Source organism: Oratosquilla oratoria, chromosome 1 (assembly GCF_046742065.1).
Source record: "Oratosquilla oratoria isolate Oo_2021 chromosome 1, ASM4674206v1, whole genome shotgun sequence".
In the NCBI taxonomy this organism is placed as follows: domain Eukaryota; kingdom Metazoa; phylum Arthropoda; class Malacostraca; order Stomatopoda; family Squillidae; genus Oratosquilla; species Oratosquilla oratoria.
The window spans coordinates 72437307-72459232 of NC_134777.1; the positions used below are offsets into that span (position 1 = coordinate 72437307).

At 36.5% G+C, this 21926-nt stretch overlaps 1 protein-coding gene across 2 annotated transcripts in view; it reads left to right on the forward strand.

Annotated features, from left to right (window-relative positions):
- The window catches only part of LOC143039806 (uncharacterized), a 232064-nt gene that overhangs the window by 94225 nt on the left and 115913 nt on the right, over positions 1–21926 (forward strand). For both annotated transcript variants that reach the window (XM_076210167.1, XM_076210083.1), the window contains exons 8-9: positions 12311–12533; positions 12811–12974. In XM_076210167.1, coding sequence (XP_076066282.1) covers positions 12311–12533; positions 12811–12974 — 387 coding nt within the window. The remainder of the gene's footprint in view (positions 1–12310; positions 12534–12810; positions 12975–21926) is intronic.

Consider the following 21926-nt stretch of genomic DNA (forward strand, 5'->3'; position numbering starts at 1 on the left):
TAAAGGAGGAAATAAAGAAGAACCTACCAACTATAGACCAGTCTCTCTAACAAGTACAATAGCAAAAATATGTGAAAGAATTATCAAAAGTAGATGGGTAAAATACTTGGAAAAAAACAACGTACTAAATCCAAGGCAATTTGGATTCAGACAAGGACGATCATGTGTCACCAATTTAATATGTTTCTATTCAAGGCTAATAGATATAATACAAGAAAGAGATGGATGGGCTGATTGTGCATTTCTAGACCTAAAAAAAGCTTTTGACAAAGTACCACATAAGAAGTTGCTTAAGAAATTAGAATATGAAGGAGGAATACAAGGTAAATTGCTAAATTGGATGGAAGACTTTTTGCAAGAAAGAAAAATGAGAGTAGTGATAAGAGATCAGCACTCAAAATGGAATGAAGTAATAAGCGGTGTCCCGCAGGGAACAGTTCTGGCCCCAATAATGTTTGCTATATATATTAATGATATGGATGAAGGAATTGAAAGCTATATGAGCTTCTTTGCAGATGATGCAAAATTACTGAAAAGAGTGAAAACTGAAGAAGATTGTGAATCACTACAGAGAGATCTAAATAAAGTACAGGAATGGAGTAGGAAGTGGGAGATGGAGTTCAATACAAAAAAGTGTAGTATAATGGAATTTGGAAAAAGCAAAAACAGAATAACAGGATCATATAATTTGGGAGAAGAAGGAATAAAAAAGAGTAGAAAATGAGAAGGATCTGGGAGTCATTGTTATGAATAATATGTCACCTGAGAAACATATAAATAAGATTTTTGGAGAAACTTATAATTTAATAAGAACAATCAAAGTGGCATTTACATACCTGGATGAAGAAATGGTGAGGAAAATCCTAATCACCCTGATAAGACCAAGATTGGAATATGCAGCAACGATATGGTCACCAAGTACAAAAAAATGTATAAAAAAACTTGAAAGAATACAAAGAGCAATTACAAAACTGGCACCAACACTCTCAAAACTATCATATGAAGAGAGACTACAAAAACTTAAACTACAGACACTAGAGCAAAGAAGAGAGAGAGGAGATTTGATAGCTATTTACAGAATCATGAAAGGCATAGAAATTACTGATAGAGAGAATCTGATAAAATGGGATGACAGAAATACAAGAGGACACGGAAAGAAAATAAAAAAAGACAGCTATAGAAGAGATTTGAAAAAGAACAGCTTTCCTCACAGAGCAATAGACAGTTGGAACAAGTTAGATGAGAAAGTGGTGTGTGCAAAAACAATACATGAATTTAAAAATAGTTTAGATAAAATGAGATATGAAGACGGGACCCCACGAGCATAGCTCCCCTTCCCGTAAAATACAACTAGGTACAACTAGGTAAATACACACACACACACACACTTTCGTCGAATGGACGGCGAGAATTGGTGTATCGAAGAAAAAGGAAAATCTACGTGGATCTCAACGTCCAGGAGGTGCCTTATTGTATTTATAGGGAAGGGGAGTGCTCGTGGAGTAGTGGGGGAGTGATAGGGAAGGAGAAGGGAAGGGATTATTGAGGGAAATGAGGAAGAGAGGGACATGGTCCAGGAGGCCAGGCGTCTTGTAAACAAGAGGCGGACCGACAATAATGATTTTGGTGACGACGGGATCAACAAAAATGTAAAGATTAGAAGTATAGATAAGAGCAGCACAGTGGAAGGTGATGATAGTAGTTTCCAACGATTTAAAGAGGGTGGGGGAGATACCAACCTCCCCCGATTGGCAAGACTAGAGGAGAAACTTGATAAGATGACCGAACATTGGGAAAACAGGTTCGGTAACGTAGCCAAAATTGCACAAAGAGTTGAAAAATTGGAAGAACTAGAGAAGGCGAACAAAAATTTAACTAATGAAATAGAATTAAAAAGACAGTGAAAAGAAGTAAAAAAGGAGAATGAAGAATTAAAGAGGAATAATAAAGACAACAAAGAGGCCATAGCAAAAGAAGCACAGGGTTGGAAAAAATCCAGGAAAACAGTAAAGCTGCATTTACTGACATAATTAAACAGCAAATGAAAGAACAAACTGAAGACTCAGTTATCAAAGTGATGAGACAAAAGGAGAATATAGTAAGAGACTTAGCAGATAAAAAGAAATGTATAATTATATTAGGAATGGAAGAGAAACATAACCTAGATAGAACTTCAAGAATCAATGAGGAAAAAGAAAAAGTAAGCAGTTTACTAGAATTAGTTCAGGAAGATGAACCTGAAATCATGAAACAAATTGAAGAGATATATAGGCTCGGAAAGTATAGTACAGATAAGACCAGACCAATTAAGATTAAATTCAGGTCACAAACGACGGCAGAGAATATCTTAACAAAAACAGGGAAACTAGCAACAAGTGAACAATATAAAAAGGTATGGATAAAAAGAGAAATGAATAAAGAGGAAAGAGAGGAGGAAAAAATGAAAAGACATGAAGCTAAGGAAAAAACGAGATGAGAACAGAGTCAGAAAAAGAGAAGTTCTATTGGAGAGTAGTGAACATGAAAGTAAGGCAATACAACATATTAGAGAAAAACAAAAGAGAAACAGAGAATACAGTGGAAGTGGCAGAAAACTAAGAGTGTCTTACACAAATATAGATGAATTAATTACAGGATTAAATGAGCTGAATGATTATCTGAAGGAAAAAGAACCGGACATAATGGGAATTGTAGAAACGAAATTAAAAGGGCCACTACCACCCAACAGTATAGGACATGATGCATATAATTATTGGATTAGAAACAGAGAGACAAAGCAAGGGGGTGGAGTTATGTTCCTGACTAAGAAGGATATAAACGTGGTGTGTCACATATGGAAAGAATACAGTAGAGATGATTATGATCGAAGTGGAAGAACAGAAAGTTTGTGATAAATTATGTGCCTCCAAAAACAGCCTCGTGGGAAGAGAGTGAACATAAAAGTATGTTAGAGGACACAAGGATAACATTAAATAAGATAATGGAAGATGGAGGAAGAATAGTTATGATGGGCGACTTTAATTGCAAAGAAGTCTGCTGGGAAGAGATGACAGTAAAGGGTGGAGACGGCTCATAGGGAAATGTTCTACTCGAGATGATTATTGACCATACAATGACACAGTGGATACAGGAGAACACTAGGTATAGAAATGAAGAAGAACCATCGAGACTAGACTTGATAATCACATCTGAACCTAGAATAGTGGAAAATATTGAATATAAAACACCAATAAGTAAAAGTGACCACATATTGATTGAACTGGAACTAAATGAGGAAAAATACATGAAAAGAAATGAACAATATAGAAAAGGAAGAATGATGTATGAAAAAACAAACTTTGATAAAATAAGAGAATTCTTTCAAAAAGAAAACTGGGAAGGAATATACAAAGAAGAAACAACAGTGGAAGAGAAATGGAATATTTTGACAAAAGTGTATAAAAACGGAGTGGAAAAGTATGTCCCAAGACAAAAACAAGAAAAAGAATATGTAAAGTGCTGGTACAACAAAAATTGTAGGGAGTTAAAAGACAAAAGAGACAAAGCTTGGACCAAATGGAAGAAAGACAAAAGACCTGAAAAATGGAAAATATATACTTGTTATAGAAATGAATATATACAAGCATGCAGAGAGGAAAAGAGAAAATATGAAAAAGATGTCATAGAAAAGTGTAAAGATCAACCAAAACTATTCTACAGATTTGTAAACAACAAACTGAAAAACAAACAAGATTTGGAGAAATTAAGACAAGGAGTTGAATACTTTGAGGAAATAGAAATGGTGGAAATTATGAACAAACATTTTAAATCAGTGTTTACAAAGGAGAACATACAACCTGAAGAGATCGAATGGAAAGAGAAAGTCCCTCCTATGAAAGAAATAGAAGTAACAAAGAATGAAATAATGAAACACTTGAGTAATCTTGATGTCAGAAAATCGCATGGACCAGATGAAATAGCAAACTGGATTTTGAAAGAATGCAGGAATGAACTGGCAGACAAAATACATAGCATAATAAACAGTTCCTTGAAAGAAGGAAAAGTTCCAGAAGATTGGAAAAAAGCAAATATAGTACCTATATATAAAGGGGGAAATAAAGAAGAACCTACCAACTATAGACCAGTCTCTCTAACAAGTACAATAGCAAAAATTTGTGAAAGAATTATCAAAAGTAGATGGGTAAAATATTTAGAAAAAAAAACAGCGTGCTAAATCCAAGGCAATTTGGATTCAGACAAGGACGATCATGCGTCACCAATTTAATATGTTTCTATTCAAGGCTAATAGATGTAATACAAGAAAGAGATGGATGGGCTGATTGTGCATTTCTAAACCTAAAAAAGTTTTTGACAAATCACCACATAAGAAGTTGCTTAAGAAATTAGAAACTGAAGGAGGAATACAGTGCAAACTGCTTAAATGGATGGAAGACTTTTTGCAAGGAAGAAAAATGCGAATAGTGATAAGAGACAAACACTGAAAATGGGATGAAGTAATAAGCGGTGTTCCGCAAGGAACAGTTCTGGCCCCAATAATGTTTGCTATATATATCAATGATATGGATGAAGAAATTGAAAGTTATATGAGCTTCTTTGCAGATGATGCAAAACTATTAAAAAAAGTGAACACGGAAGAAGATTGTGGGTCACTACAGAGTGATCTAAATAAAGTCTGGGAATGGAGTAGGAAGTGGGAGATGGAGTTCAACACTAAAAAGTGTAGTATAATGGAATTTGGAAAAGCAAAAACGGAATAACAGGATCATATAAATTGGGAGAAGGAATAAAAAAAGTAGAAAATGAGAAGGACCTGGGAGTCATTGTTATGAACAATATGTCACCTGAGAAACATATAAATAAGATTTTTGGAGAAACTTATAATTTAATAAGAACAATCAAAGTTGCATGGTGAAGAAAATTCTAATCACTCTGATAAGACCAAGATTGGAATATGCAGCAATGATGTGGTCACCAAGTACAAAAAAATGTATAAAAAAAAACTTGAAAGAATACAAAGAGCAATTACAAAATTGGCACCAACACTCTCAAAACTATCATATGAAGAGAGACTAGCAAAATTTGAACTACAGACACTAGAGCAAAGAAGAGAGGAGATTTGATAGCTATTTACAGAATCATGAAGGGCATAGAAATTATTGATAGAATCTGATAAAATGGGATGATAGAAATACAAGAGGACACGGAAAGAAAATCAAGAAAGACAGCTATAGAAGAGATCTGAAAAAATAACAGCTTTCCTCACATAGTAGTAGACAGTTGGAACAAGTTAGATGAGAAAGTGGTGTGTGCAAAAACAATACATGAATTTGAAAATAGTTTAGATAAAATGAGATATGAAGACGGGACACTACGAGCATAGCTCCCCTTCCCGTAAAATACAACTAGGTAAATACAACTAGGTAAATACACACACAATCGTCGGATTGACGGCGAAGATTGGAACTCCGGAAAAAAACGCAATATTCGTGGATTTCAAGTACGAGGGAGTACCTTTTTGTATTAGTAGGGAAGGGGAAAGCTCGTGGTGTAGTAGAAAGGTAATGAAAGGGGAGAAGGGGAGGAGTTACTGAGGGAAATGGAAGGAAATGAGGAGGGAGACGAACGGCCTTCCCCTGACAGCAGAAAAAAATGTAAACGAGGTCTGCTGACGACACAGAGGAACTCGAAAATATCAGTAAAAGTATTAAGGTTAGAAATATAGATAAGAACAACACAATGGAAAGTGAAAATAATCATATCCATGGATTTAATGAGGGGGGATGGCAACCTCCCCCGATAAGCAAGTCTAGAAGAAAATCTAGAGAAAATTACCGAACATTGGGAGAGTAGGTTCGGTCAACGAACACGGATAGCGCAGAGAGTTGATAAATTGGAAGAGTTAAAGAAGGAGAACCAAACCCTAACTAAAGAAATAGAAGAATTAAAAAGACAGTTATAAGAAGTAAAAGATGAGAATGAAGAATTAAAGAGGAATAATAAAGAGAATAACGAGTCCATAGCAAAAGAAGTACAGGGTTGGAAAAAAGTCCAAGAGAATAACAAAATTGTACTTAAGGATAGAGTGGCACAACAGATGAAAGATCAAACTAAAGACATTTCTTAAAGTGATGAGGGAGGAAGAGAATATAGTGAGAGACTTAGTGGATAAAAAAAAAGTATAATTATATTGGGGATGGAAGAGAAGTATAATACAAATTGGACTACAAGAATAAAGAAGGAGAAGGAGAAAGTAAATAAGATATTGGAAGTAGTTTGTTAGCGCCGGTTGCACTAATATCTAAATAAGTTCTTATTCTTCTGTATAGTAAAATTCTTCATTCACCACTGTTCTCTTCTCTGGCTCTAACAATTAATAATTTTCATTCTTCTTTAGGCCCCATGCCTAGTCCTTCACTCAAAGCTTGAGGGGTGAATTAAATGAGATTGATTTTTCTTATCTTCATTCTTCTACTTGGTATTGTAAGCTACACCAAGGGAGTCCCGCTCGAGATCGCTATAGAATACGTCAAGCCACCTTCGTTCTGACATCACTATTTCATTAATCCAATATCCTTTTACTTCTCAAACAAGTGCCACTCCTTAAGGGCGTGAATTTACCTCCCTGCGCCAATAATTTTTCTCCTCCTCTACCTTTTTCTCCAATCAGAGAGGCTGTTATACTGTTTCAAACGATATTATTTACGTAAGCATTATGTCGCAACGGAAATGGCTTATACGCTTACAATTTTTGCTACATCAGCATTGTTTACAAATACAAGGCGCGAGCGAGCGCGTGTATGACTAAGCCCTTTCTGTCGGCCGTTGTTTTTAAACCTTTAGTCGTAACATTAGCATACGTCTCCACCTACCCCTCTATCTACTCAATTGTCTACCTCTACCGGCCTCTTACATAGTTCAAGAAGATGGAACAGAAACAGGGAAAGAAGTAGAAGAAATATATAGACTAGGGAAATACAATACAGATAAAACCAGACCAATTAAGGTCAAATTCAGGTCACAAACAACAGCAGAGAATATCTTAGCAAAAACAGGGAAACTTGCAAACCGTGAACAATTTAAACATATATGGATAAAAAGAGAAATGGATAAAGAGGAAAGAGAGGATGAGAAAGCAAAAAGATAAGGAAAAAGAACAGAGACAGAAAAAGAGAAATTCTATTAGAGAGTAGTGAATATGAAAGTGAGAAAATGGTACATAGCAGAGAAAAACGGAAGGGGAACAGAAAACACGATGGAAGTAGCAGAAAATTGAAAATGTCTTACACAAATATAGATGGCTTAATAACAGGCTTGAACGAACTGAATGATTACCTGAAAGAAAAAGAACTGGACATAATGGGAATTGTGGAAGCAAAATTGAAAGGTCCACTACCACCCAACAGTGTAGGACATGGTGCATATTATTGTTGGATTAAAAACAGAGATGTAAAACAAGGGGGTGGAGTTATGTTCCTGACTAAGAAGGGTATAGGTGTGAGGAATGTCACATATGGAAAAAATAGAGTAGAGATGATTATGATGGAAGTGGAAGACAAAGATAGGAAGAGCAGAAAGTTTGGAATGAATTATGTGCCTCCTAAAACAGCCTCGTGGAAAGAGAGAGAACATAAAAGTATGTTAGAAGACACACGGATAACATTAAATAAGATAATGGAAGATGAAGGAAAAATAGTTATAATGGGTAACTTTAATTGTAAAGAAGTCTGCTGGGAAGAGATGACAGTAAAGGGTGGAGGCGACTCATGGAGAAATGTACTACTTGATATGATTATTGACCATACAATGACGCAATGGATTCAAGAGAACACTAGGTATAGAAATGAAGAAGAACCATCGAGACTAGACCTAATAATCACATCAGAACCTGAAATAGTGGAAAAGATTGAATATAAGACACCAATAAGTAAAAGTGACCACATATTGGCTGAAATGGAACTAAATGAGGAAAAATACATGAAAAGAAATTAACAATATAGAAAAGGAAGATTGATGTATGATTTTTTTTTTTTTTTTTTTAATAAAATGAGAGAATTCTTTCAAAAAGAAGACTGGGAAAGAATATACAAAAAAGAAACAACAGTGGAAAAGAAATGGAATATTTTGACAAATATTTATAAAGAAGTAGTGGAAAAGTATGTCCCAAGACAAATGCAAGAAAAAGAATATGTAGTGTTGGTACAACAAAAGTTGTAGGGAGTTAAAAGACAAAAGAGATAAAGCTTGGACAAAATGGAAAAAATACAAAAGACCTGAAAAATGGAAAATATATACTAGATATAGAAATGAATATGTATAAGTGTGCAGATAAGAAAAGAGAAAATATGAAAAAGATGTCATAGGAAAATGTAAACAACAAACTGAAAATCAAACAAGAATTAGAGAAACTACAACAAGGAGGAGATGAATACACAGAGGAAATAGAAATGGCAGAAATTATGAACAAGCATTTTAAATCGGTGTTTACGAAGGAGAACATACAACCTAGAGATATCAAGTGGGAGGAGGAACTCCCCCTTATAAAAGAGATAGAAGTAACAAAGAATGAAATAATGAATTACTTGAGTAATTTCGATGTCAGGAAATCACATGGAACAGATAAAATGGCAAACTGGATTTTGAGAGAATGCAGGAACGAACAAACAAACAAAATACATAATCTAATAAGCAGTTCCTTGAAAGAAGGAAAAGTTCCAGAAGATTGGAAAAGAGCAAATATAGTACCTGTACCAATATATAAAGGGGAAACAAGGAAGACCCTACAAACTACAGACCGGTCTCTCTAACAAGTACAATAGCTAAAATTTGTGAAAGAATTATCAAAATTAGATGGGTAAGGCATATGTAAAAAAAAAAAAAAAAAAAAAAACATACTAAATCCAAGGCAATTTGGATTTCAACAAGAACGATCATGCGTCACAAACTTTATGTGTTTCTATTCAAGGCTAATAGATGGATGGGCTGATTGTGCATTTCTAGACCTGAAAAAAGCTATCAAATCTCTCAGATGAAGAAAGATTGTTAAAATTGGAGTTGCTGACTCTGGAACAAAGAAGAGAAAGAGGTGACTTGTTGACCATCTACAGAATTATGAAAGGCATGGAAGTCCTTGATAGAGAAGACTTACTAAATTGGGATAAGAGAAACACAAGAGGACATGGAAAGAAGCTCAAAAAGAACAGTTATAGAAGAGACCTGAAAAAGAACAGCTTTCCCCACAGAGTGGTGGATGTATGGAACATATTGGACGAAACAACAGTGTGTGCAAAAACAATACACAAATTTAAGAGCAAACTAGATATGGAGAAATACAAAGATGGACACCACGAGCATAGCTCCCCTTCCCGTAAGATACAACTAGGAGGGAACAGATAAATATGTACCTAAGCAGAAACAAAAAAAGGATTTACATAAAGTGTTGGTATGATAAAAAGTGTAGCGATGCTAAAGATAGAAGACACAAAGCTTGGAAAAAATGAAAAAAAGACAAAAAAGTGACTAAATGGTAAACATACATCAAACTGAGAAATGAATATGTAGATAGACACTTAGAGGAAAAAAGAAACTACGAAAAAGATACAATAGACAAATGCAAAAATCAACCTAAACCATTTCACAGACATGTAAACGATAAAATAAAAGACAAACATGAAATAGTGAAACTGCATGAAGGAAACAAAGAATATATAGAAGAGGTAGAAATGGGTGAAGTAATGACCAGACACTTTAGGTCCTTATTTACAATTGAAAGCTCAGAAATGTGGGATGAAGGACACAAAGAAGGATCCCCTAAAATGAAAGAAATAATGGTGATACTGAAAGAAATAAGGGACCAAATAAAGAACCTTGATGTTAGAGTCATATAGGCCAGATGGAATAGCGAACTGGATATTGAAAGAATGTATAGATGAACTTACAGATAGAATACACAAGATAATTGACTTCTCACTCAAAGAAGGAAAATTACCACAAGATTGGAAAAATACAAAGATTGTACCAATATACAAGGGAGGAGATAAAGAAAATCCAACACACTATAGACCGTTATCCTTTACAAGCACAATTGCAAAAATATGCAAAAGAGTTATTAAAAATAAATGGACTAAACACTTGGAAGAGAACAGCATACTAAATTCCAAGTAATTTGGATTTAGAATTGGAAGATCATGTACTGGTACTACAAACTTAATATGCTTTTACTCAAGATTGATAGAAATAATACAAGAAAGATGGTTAGGCAGACTGTGCTTTCTTGGACTTACAAAAGGCTTTTGACAAAATACCATGCAAAAAGCTACTAAGAAAAATTGAAACAATAGGTGGAATGCAAGGAAAATTATTGGAATGGATGAAAGACTTCTTGAAGGGAAGAAAAATGAGAGTGGTAGTCAGAGAAAAGAATTCAAATTGGGTAAATTTGATAAACAGAGTCCCCCAAGGCTTTGTATCGGCTCTGATAATGTTTGCTGTTTATATAAACAGCATGGATGAAGGCATGGAATGTTATATGAACTTCTTTGCTGATGATGCAAAACTATTGAAGAGAGTAAATACAGAAGATTGCAAATCTTTTCAAGAAGACCTGGACAAAGTCTGGAAATAGAGTATAAAGAACGAAGTGAATTTCAACATTAAGAAATGTAGTATAATGGAATTTGGGAAAAGCAAAAATAGAATATCGGGTCAATACAAAATTGGTACAAAGAAAGTTACAAAAGTAAACTCAGAAAGGGACCTAGGAGTAATTATCTCGAACGACATGACACTAGACAAACATGTAAACAAAATAGTTGGAGAAACTTACAACTTAATAAGATCAATGTAAGTTGCCTTTGACTTCATGGACAAGGAAACTTACAAACTACAAACTTAATATGGTTTTACTCAAAATTAATAGAAATAATACAAGGTTTGGCAAACTGTGCCTTCTTGACAAAGTACCACACAAAAAGCTACTTAGAAAATTTGAAACAATAGGTGGAATGCATGGAAGCCAAAATTTGTGAAAAAATGATCAAAAATAGATGGACAAAACATCAGGAAGAGAACAATATACTAAACCTGAGACAGTTTGGATTCAGACAGGGAAGATCATGTGCCACAAATCTGATCTGTTTTAACTCAAGACTATTAGATATAATACAGGAAAGGGATGGATGGGCTGATTGTGCTTTCCTAGATGTACAAAAAGTTTTTGATAAAGTACCACATAGAAAACTATTAGGAAAACTGAAAACCATAGGAGGGGTACAAGGTAAACTAATAGAATGGATGGAGGATTCCTTGTCAAAGAAATCTACAACTTGCTGTAATAAAAGTGGCATATACTTACTTGGATGAAAAAATGGTGAAGAAAATACTAGTCACATTGATAAGACCAAGACTGGAGTACACAGTGACACTACCCAGTACCAAAAAGAATATAAGGAAAATTGAAAAAAATTAAAGAGCAACTACAAAGATGGCCCCCACACTTTCAGAACTGCCATATGAAAAGAGATTATCAAAACTAGTTACCAACCCTGGATCAAGGAAGAAAAACAGGAGACTTATTGACCATCTATAGAATCATAAGAGGTATGGAAGTCTTTAATAGAGAAGACTTTCTAAATTGGAATATGAGAAATACAAGAGAACATGGAAGGAAACTCAAAAAGGAGAGTTATAGATGCGACCTGAAAAAAGAACAGCTTTCCCCTCAGAGTGATGGATGTATGGAACAAACTGGACAAAATGATGTGTGCAAAAACCATACATGAATTTAAGAACAATTTAGATACTGCAAGATACAGAGATGGGACACCACAAGAGTAGCTCCCCTGGCTGTAAGACAACTGGGTAAATACACACACATGCCTGTGTGCACGCACATAGCTTGTAGCCCCTTCCATCCCAAGTGTTCATATGAGGTGAATTAAATTATCTCACATGAGCTAGAACAAAATTTCTAAAATATATCATTGTACAATAAAAGATGCTTGCTGGCTGAGTAGGTTAGGGTGTCATTACTTCTTGAGAATGGAGACAGTTCGTACCCTGCCCAGCGGGTTTGTAGTACTACATTAAATTTCCTGCTTCAAATAACCATCTATAAAGAGGTATTGTTCTCATCTCTTCTGAGAGGGTAAGTTTATAATGCTATGTGGGATTGTTAAACATTGTTGTATATTAAGGTTGAATGAAATTTTTTTTGAGTCCAGTCGGGCAGAGGGGCTCCTAGGTGAGAACCTGGCTTAAGTCAGAATAAGGTTTTTAAAGTATGTTAATGTATAAACAAATCTAATGGTCACAGGTGGCAACACATCGGTTGGTCTCTGGGTGGTCAGAGCTCTGGACCAATGAGACTCTGATGTCGCAAAGACTGATGACACCAAATCCTGTGTGGGGAGCCCTCTACACCTCCTACCTTGCCTGTCACCACCAAGGCCTCACTCTTGACTGTGGCAAAACCCAGACACATGCCACCCTCCCTTCCGAGCCTGATGACGGGTCCTTGCAGGACCTGTCGAAGAAAGGTAGGTGTGTGATGAGCTGATGGTATCTCGACTATAAAAGTTGCCTCTCAGTTTGATAAAGTTGATTAGTTTTGTTTCATTGGAACAAAGTAGATAGTGTATGTTGGTATGTTAAGGGAAGGTTTGGGATTATATTTGTTATCAAATGGTGTCACATCATGCTCCTCAAATATAACATCAAATGTGACTTGACACCCATCATGTGATATGTAATGTCATATCCTTCTGGCATACCATCACAATCCTCATAATTTGCATGATATTTTCTCCTGTGCAGTGCAATTCCGGCATCCTCTAAGTGTTGTGGGTGTGGCTCAGGATGATGGGGCAGTGCTCCTGACTTGGGCTGAAGGTGTGGCTGGATGGCGGACCACCTATTTCCTCCTGCAAGTGCTTGATTCCTCCTCCCAGCTGGTTGTCGAGTACACACTCCCTGATGAAGTGAGAATCACCATGGTGCTGTGTGTATATGTGTTAAGGGGTTATCACATTGTGCTATTTTCCCTCCCACATCCTATCACCAACCTCCATTTGAATAACTGGCATATGGCTTTGCTTACAGAAATGTAGACTTCTCTGAACATTTCAAAGATATGTCTAACATTCATATAAGTTTACAATTTGGTAGCTTATCATTCAGCTTTGCTATATATGATGGAGAGACAATTTCGTATTTGTATATACATACACACATTCATATACCAACTGCTTTTTCCCTGTAACAAGGGAGGTAGCCAAATTCAAAGGCATAAATCCACTCCCACCTATTTCATCCTCACATACTCCACTCCCATTCACCGCCTCTCCCTCCCTTTTTTTTTTTTTTTTCTCCTCCTGGAGGATGGGTCATCCCAGCATCTTGCCCAGTGCCCTGAGTCGGAAGTAAAGTAGCAAGACACAGCACATCCACAGCAAGGTTACATTTAATTGGCAACCCCCTCTCTGCCCCCTTATGCAGAAAAAGAGAAGATTGGGAGAAATCCCTTTGGGCTGCATTAAAATATCATTTGAACATACTCACCCCCCCCATCCCCAATCCACACTCTTCCATGCATCAAATCAGCATCCACACACATCCATTCTCCCCTCACCCCTATCATCTGTCTTCTCTCTTCCTTCCTCAACAGACATTACCCTCTTTCCGAATGCCCCTATTACCCCATCCATCCATCTCATCCTTGGTCATCCCCTCATGTTCACTCCATCCATCTCTGCCTTCCACACTTCTTTTACTAATCTTTCTTCACTCATTCTTTCCATATGTCCAAACCATCCCAATACTCTTTCATCAACCCTATCTCCCAACTCTTTTTCTACCCCCACTCTCCTCTTCACCTCCTTGTTTCTCACTCTATCCAGCCTAGTAACCCCTACCATACTTCTCAGACACCTCATCTCAAATACATTGAAACTCTTCCTCTCTTATGTTCCATGTTTCTGCCTCATACGGTGCTGTTGGCACAATCACTCCATACAATCTTCTCTTAGCATCCATTCCCAAATGTCTATTTCTCATTACACTTTTTTAATCCCCAAGGCATTTACTTGCTTCTCTCACTACATTCTTCCTTCACCTTCACCACTACCTTTCCTGCCACATTCACACCCAAGTATCTAAAGCTATCCAATTCCTTCAGTCTCTCTCCCTTAATACTCACTTCCAATTTGCTACCATCCTCTCCCCTTGACCATCTCATCACCTTACTTTTATCCACATATATCTTCAACTTTCTTCTTTTGCACACCTTCCCAAACTCCATCACTAACTTCCTTAATCCTTCCTCTGATCCTGCTATAAGCACTGTCTCCCATTTTTCTCCATTTTCTTTAACCATTTCCAATCCCTGGCCCATTACCTTTGTGTCTCTCACATCACCTCATCCATGTATAAATTGAACAGCCAGGGCGACATAACACACCCCTGGTGGAGTCCCACCTTTACCTCAAATCACTCACTCTTCCATTTCTAATTTAACACAGGCTCTACTATGCTCATAAAACTCTTGACTGCTCTTAACAGCTTTCCTCTAATCACATATATCTGCAATACCTCCCACAGTGCCTTCCTGTCAACCTTGTTGTAAGCCTTTTCCAAATTCATAAAGGCCCAAAAAGCATCCATACCATTTCGTAAAGCTTTCTCACATATCTGCCTTACCACAGAAATGTGATCCACACAACCCCTACCTGTCCTAAACCTACACTGTTCCTCACCAATGTTCCCTTTATTCCTCTCCTAATCCTTTCAATCAAAACCCTCCCATAAGCTTCCCAACTACACTCAACAAACTGATCCCTCTGAAACTGCTAAACTCACACTTGTCCCCTTTACCCATGTAAAGCAGAACTGTACAGGCACCCCTCCAGTCCTCCAGTACTCTACTTCCTTTTAGACAAACATTAAACAACCTCACCTACCAGTCCACTGTCACTGTGCCTCCCTTTTTTAGACACTGCATGGCATCCATCCAACCCTGGTGCCTTACCTGCTCTCATCATTTTAATAATTGCTTCCACCTCATCTTTCCTTATTTCTCCTCCATTTTCCTCTTTCATCACTATCATTTTCTTAGTGCTTCCCACACCTTTCCCTCCCAATCCTCCTTCACATTTAGATTTGAAAAATAAGGTAGTGTAACCAAAATCGTTTTTACTCAAAATCGTTTTTACTCAAAATCTTCCTATAAGCCTTCCCAACTACAGCCAACAAACTGAGCCCTCTGAAACTTCTATACTCACACTTGTCCACCTTTTCCCTTGTAAAGCAGAGCTGTACAGGCACTCCTCCAGTCCTCCAGGACTCTATCCCCTTTTAGACAAACATTAAACAACCTCACCTACCAGTCCACTGTCACTGTGCCTCCCTTTTTTAGACACTGCATGGCATCCATCCAACCCTGGTGCCTTACCTGCTCTCATCATTTTAATAATTGCTTCCACCTCATCTTTCCTTATTTCTCCTCCATTTTCCTCTTTCATCACTATCATTTTCTTAGTGCTTCCCACACCTTTCCCTCCCAATCCTCCTTCACATTTAGATTTGAAAAATAAGGTAGTGTAACCAAAATCGTTTTTACTTAAACGAACTCTTAACTGTTGGCGCTGGTGAAGCCCATGGAAGCTCACTGTGATAACCCCTTAATACTTGGTTTGATCACTCCATCTCTTATGTGTTAGCCTTTCCTCACCTTGTGTTATGTACCGGGTCCTGTGTTTTGATAATATAGTGGATTCCTACTACCTTTATTTGTTTTTGGTATACTGGGTCTTGTGCTGTGTTTGTTGTACACTTCTGTAATCCCATAATGTGTTGATCACTCAGTAGAGTGGTACCCAACTAAGATTAAACAAAATCACCTGGCATAAGAAAGAGTGAAATTCATAAAGGGCAATACTAGAATATGAAGGGGATAATCAATATAGGCTCAACTTTGTCAGTTTGGTGACACACACACACACACGCACACTTCAACGAACGGACGGCTTAGAAGACGTTCTGAAGAAAATTGAAGTTTCGTGGATCCCAACGCAAAGCGAAGTGCCTATTGTATTTACAGGGGGGGGAAATTGCTCATGGGGTAGTGGGAAAGTAGGGAAAGAGGAGAAGGGGAGGGATTGCTGAGGGAAATGGAAGGAAATGAGGAAGGAGAGGACTTGGCCCAGGCAGACAGGCGAAAGGTAAACAAACGGCCCCCCGACCAGCTGAGTGACGATGAAATGTCGAATAAAAATGTAAAGATTAGAGGTATAGATAAGAGCAATACAGTAGAAAGTGATGAGAATATTTTCCAGGGATTTAAAGAGGGTGGGGGGGACACAAACCCCCCCCGACTGACAAGACTAGAAGAGAAGGTCGATAAGATGATCGAGGACTTGGAGCGTAGGTTCGGTCATGTTAACAACATTATACGGAGGGTTGAAAAATTGGAAGAACTAGAGAAGGCGAACAAAAACTTAACTATGGAAATTGAAGAATTAAAAAAACAGTTAAAAGAAGTAAAAGAAGAGAATAAAGTCTTAAAGGAGAATAATAAGGAGAACAAGGAGGGTTGGAAAAAAATCCAAGAAAATAGCAAAGTTGCATTCACTGACATAATCAGACAGCAAATGAATGAACAAACTGAAAACTCAGTTATTAAAGTGATGAGACAGAAGGAGAATATAGTAAGAGACTTAGCAGACAGAAAGAAATGTATAATTATATTAGGAATGGAAGAGAAACATAACCCAGATAGAACCACAAGAATCAAAGAGGAAAATGAAAAAGTAAGAAATTTGTTAGAATTAGTTCAGGAAGATGGACCAGAAATAATGAAACAAATCGAAGAGAAATTCAGGCTCGGGAAATATAGTACAGACAAGACCAGACCAATTAAGATTAAATTCAGGTCACAAACTACGGCTGAGAATATCTTATCCAAAACAGGGAAACTAGCAACAAGTGAACAAGATAAAAAGGTATGGATAAAAAGGGAAATGAATAAAGAGGAAAGAGAGGAAGAAAAACAGAAAAGACTTGAAGCTAAGGAAAAAAACGAGATAAGAACGGAGTCAGAAAAAGAGAGATTCTATTGGAGAGTAGTGAATATGAAACTAAAGAAAGTCGACATACAAGAGAAAAACAAAAGGGAAACAGAGAACACAATGGAAGTGGCAGAAAACTAAGAGTGTCTTACACAAATATAGATGGATTAATAACAGGATTGAATGAGCTGAATGATTATTTGAAAGAAAAAGAACCAGACATAATGGGAATTGTAGAAACAAAATTAAAAGGTCCACTACCACCCAACAGTGTAGGACATGATGCATATAATTATTGGATTAGAAACAGAGTGAAAAAGGAAGGGGGTGGAGTTATGTTCCTGACTAAGAAGGATATAAATGTGAAGTGTGTCACATATGGAAAGAATACAGTAGAGATGATAATGATGGAAGTAGAAGACAGAGATAAGAAGAGCAGAAAGTTTGTGATAAATTATGTACCCCGAAAACAGCCTCATGGGAAGAGAGTGAACATAAAAGTATGTTAGAGGACACAAAGATAACATTAAACAAGATAATGGAAGAGGGAGGAAAAATAGTTATGATGGGCGACTTTAATTGCAAAGAAATCTGCTGGGAAGAAATGACAGTAAAGGGTGGAGACGGCTCATGGGGTAACGCTCTACTTGAGATGGTTACTGACCATACAATGACACAATGGATACAGGAGAACACTAGGTATAGAAATGAAGAAGAGCCATCGAAACTAGACCTAGTAATTACATCCGAACCTAGAATAGTGGACAAAATTGAATATAAAACACCAATAAGTAAAAGTGACCACATACTGATTGAACTGGAACTTAATGAAGAAAAATATATGAAAAGAAATGAACAATACAGAAAAGGAAGAATGATGTATGAAAAAACAAACTTTGATAAAATAAGAGAATTCTTTCAAAAGGAAAACTGGAAAGAAATATACAAAGAAGAAACAACAGTAGAAGAGAAATGGAATATTTTGACAAAAATTTACAAAAAAGGAGTGGAAAAGTATGTCCCAAGACAAAAACAAGAAAAAGAATATGTAAAATGCTGGTACAACAAAAGCTGTAGGGAGTTAAAAGACAATAGAGACAAAGCCTGGACCAGATGGAAAAAAGACAGAAGACCTGAAAAATGGAAAATATATACCTGCTATAGAAATGAATATGTACAAATGTGCAGAGAAGAAAAGAGAAAATATGAAAAAGATATCATAGAAAAGTGTAAAGATCAACCGAAACTATTCTACAGATTTGTAAACAATAAACTGAAAAACAAACAAGACTTGTAGAAATTAAGACAGGAGGGAGTTGAATACACTGAGGAAATGGAAATGGCGGAAATTATGAACAAACATTTTAAATCAGTGTTTACAAGGGAGAACATACAACCTGAAGAGAACAAATGGAAAGAGAAAGTCCCCCCTATGGAAGAAATAAAAGTAACAAAGAATGAAATATTAACACACTTGAGTAATCTTGATGTCAGAAAATCGCATGGACCAGATGAAATAGCAAACTGGATACTAAAAGAATGCAGGAATGAACTGGCAGACAAAATACATAGCATACTAAATAGTTCCTTGAAAGAAGGAAAAGTTCCAGAAGATTGGAAAAAAGCAAACATAGTACCTATATACAAAGGAGGAAATAAAGAAGAACCTACCAACTATAGACCAGTCTCTCTAACAAGTACAATAGCAAAACTTTGTGAAAGAATTATCAAAAGTAGATGGGTAAAATATTTAGAAAAAAATGTGCTAAATCCAAGGCAATTTGGATTCAGACAAGGACAATCATGTGTCACCAATTTAATATGTTTCTATTCAAGACTAATAGATATAATACAAAAAAGAGATGGATGGGCTGATTGTGCATTTCTAGACCTAAAGAAAGCTTTCGGCAAAGTACCACATAAGAAGTTGCTTAAGAAATTAGAAACTGAAGGAGGAATACAGGGAAAACTACTAAATTGGATGGAGGACTTTTTGCAAGAAAGAAAAATGAGAGTAGTGATAAGAAACCAGCACTCAAAATGGGATAAAGTAATAAGCGGTGTTCCGCAGGGAACAGTTCTGGCCCCCAATAATGTTTGCTATATATATTAATGATATGGATGAAGGAATAGAAAGCTATATGAGCTTCTTTGCAGATGATGCAAAACTACTGAAAAGAGTGAAAACTGAAGAGGATTGTGAATCACTACAGAGAGATCTAAATAAAGTACAAGAATGGAGTAGGAAATGGGAGATGGAGTTCAATACAAAAAAGTGTAGTATAATGGAATTTGGAAAAAGCAAAAACAGAATAACAGGAGCATATAAATTGGGAGAAGAAGGAATAAAAAAAGTAGAAAATGAGAAGGACCTGGGAGTCATTGTTATGAATAATATGTCACCTGAGAAACATATAAATAAGATTTTCGGAGAGACTTATAATCTAATAAGAACGATCAAAGTTGCATTTACATACCTGGATGAAGAAATGGTGAAGAAAATCCTAATCACCCTGATAAGACCAAGATTGGAATATGCAGCAACGATATGGTCACCAAGTACAAAAAAATGTATAAAAAAACTTGAAAGAATACAAAGAGCAATTACAAAACTGGCACCAACACTCTCAAAACTATCATATGAAGAGAGACTACAAAAACTTGAACTACAGACACTAGAGCAAAGAAGAGAGAGAGGAGATTTGATAGCTATTTACAGAATCATGAAAGGCATAGAAATTACTGATAGAGAGAATCTGATAAAATGGGATGACAGAAATACAAGAGGACACAGAAAGAAAATAAAAAAAGACAGCTATAGAAGAGATTTGAAAAAGAACAGCTTTCCTCACAGAGTAATAGACAGTTGGAACAAGTTAGATGAGAAAGTGGTGTGTGCAAAAACAATACATGAATTTAAAAATAGTTTAGATAAAATGAGATATGAAGACGGGACCCCACGAGCATAGCTCCCCTTCCCGTAAAATACAACTAGGTAAATACAACTAGGTAAATACACACGCACACTTCAACGAATGGACGGCTTAGAAGACGTTCTGAAGAAAATTGAAGTTTGTGGATCCCAACGCAAAGAGAAGTGCCTATTGTTTTTACAGGGTGGGGGGGAAATTGCTCATGGGGTAGTGGGAAAGTAGGGAAAGAGGAGAAGGGGAGGGATTGCTGAGGGAAATGGAAGGAAATGAGGAAGGAGAGGACTTGGCCCAGGCAGACAGGCGAAAGGTAAACAAACGGCCCCCCGACCAGCTGAGTGATGATGAAATGTCGAATAAAAATGTAAAGATTAGAGGTATAGATAAGAGCAATACAGTAGAAAGTGATGAGAATATTTTCCAGGGATTTAAAGAGGGTGGGGGGGACACAAACCCCCCCCGACTGACAAGACTAGAAGAGAAGGTCGATAAGATGATCGAGGACTTGGAGCGTAGGTTCGGTCATGTTAACAACATTATACGGAGGGTTGAAAAATTGGAAGAACTAGAGAAGGCGAACAAAAACTTAACTATGGAAATTGAAGAATTAAAAAAACAGTTAAAAGAAGTAAAAGAAGAGAATAAAGTCTTAAAGGAGAATAATAAGGAGAACAAGGAGGGTTGGAAAAAATCCAAGAAAATAGCAAAGTTGCATTCACTGACATAATCAGACAGCAAATGAATGAACAAACTGAAAACTCAGTTATTAAAGTGATGAGACAGAAGGAGAATATAGTAAGAGACTTAGCAGACAGAAAGAAATGTATAATTATATTAGGAATGGAAGAGAAACATAACCCAGATAGAACCACAAGAATCAAAGAGGAAAATGAAAAAGTAAGAAATTTGTTAGAATTAGTTCAGGAAGATGGACCAGAAATAATGAAACAAATCGAAGAGAAATTCAGGCTCGGGAAATATAGTACAGACAAGACCAGACCAATTAAGATTAAATTCAGGTCACAAACTACGGCTGAGAATATCTTATCCAAAACAGGGAAACTAGCAACAAGTGAACAAGATAAAAAGGTATGGATAAAAAGGGAAATGAATAAAGAGGAAAGAGAGGAAGAAAAACAGAAAAGACTTGAAGCTAAGGAAAAAAACGAGATAAGAACGGAGTCAGAAAAAGAGAGATTCTATTGGAGAGTAGTGAATATGAAACTAAAGAAAGTCGACATACAAGAGAAAAACAAAAGGGAAACAGAGAACACAATGGAAGTGGCAGAAAACTAAGAGTGTCTTACACAAATATAGATGGATTAATAACAGGATTGAATGAGCTGAATGATTATTTGAAAGAAAAAGAACCAGACATAATGGGAATTGTAGAAACAAAATTAAAAGGTCCACTACCACCCAACAGTGTAGGACATGATGCATATAATTATTGGATTAGAAACAGAGTGAAAAAGGAAGAGGGTGGAGTTATGTTCCTGACTAAGAAGGATATAAATGTGAAGTGTGTCACATATGGAAAGAATACAGTAGAGATGATAATGATGGAAGTAGAAGACAGAGATAAGAAGAGCAGAAAGTTTGTGATAAATTATGTGCCCCTGAAAACAGCCTCATGGGAAGAGAGTGAACATAAAAGTATGTTAGAGGACACAAAGATAACATTAAACAAGATAATGGAAGAGGGAGGAAAAATAGTTATGATGGGCGACTTTAATTGCAAAGAAATCTGCTGGGAAGAAATGACAGTAAAGGGTGGAGACGGCTCATGGGGAAACGCTCTACTTGAGATGGTTACTGACCATACAATGACACAATGGATACAGGAGAACACTAGGTATAGAAATGAAGAAGAGCCATCGAGACTAGTCCTAATAATTACATCCGAACCTAGAATAGTGGACAAAATTGAATATAAAAC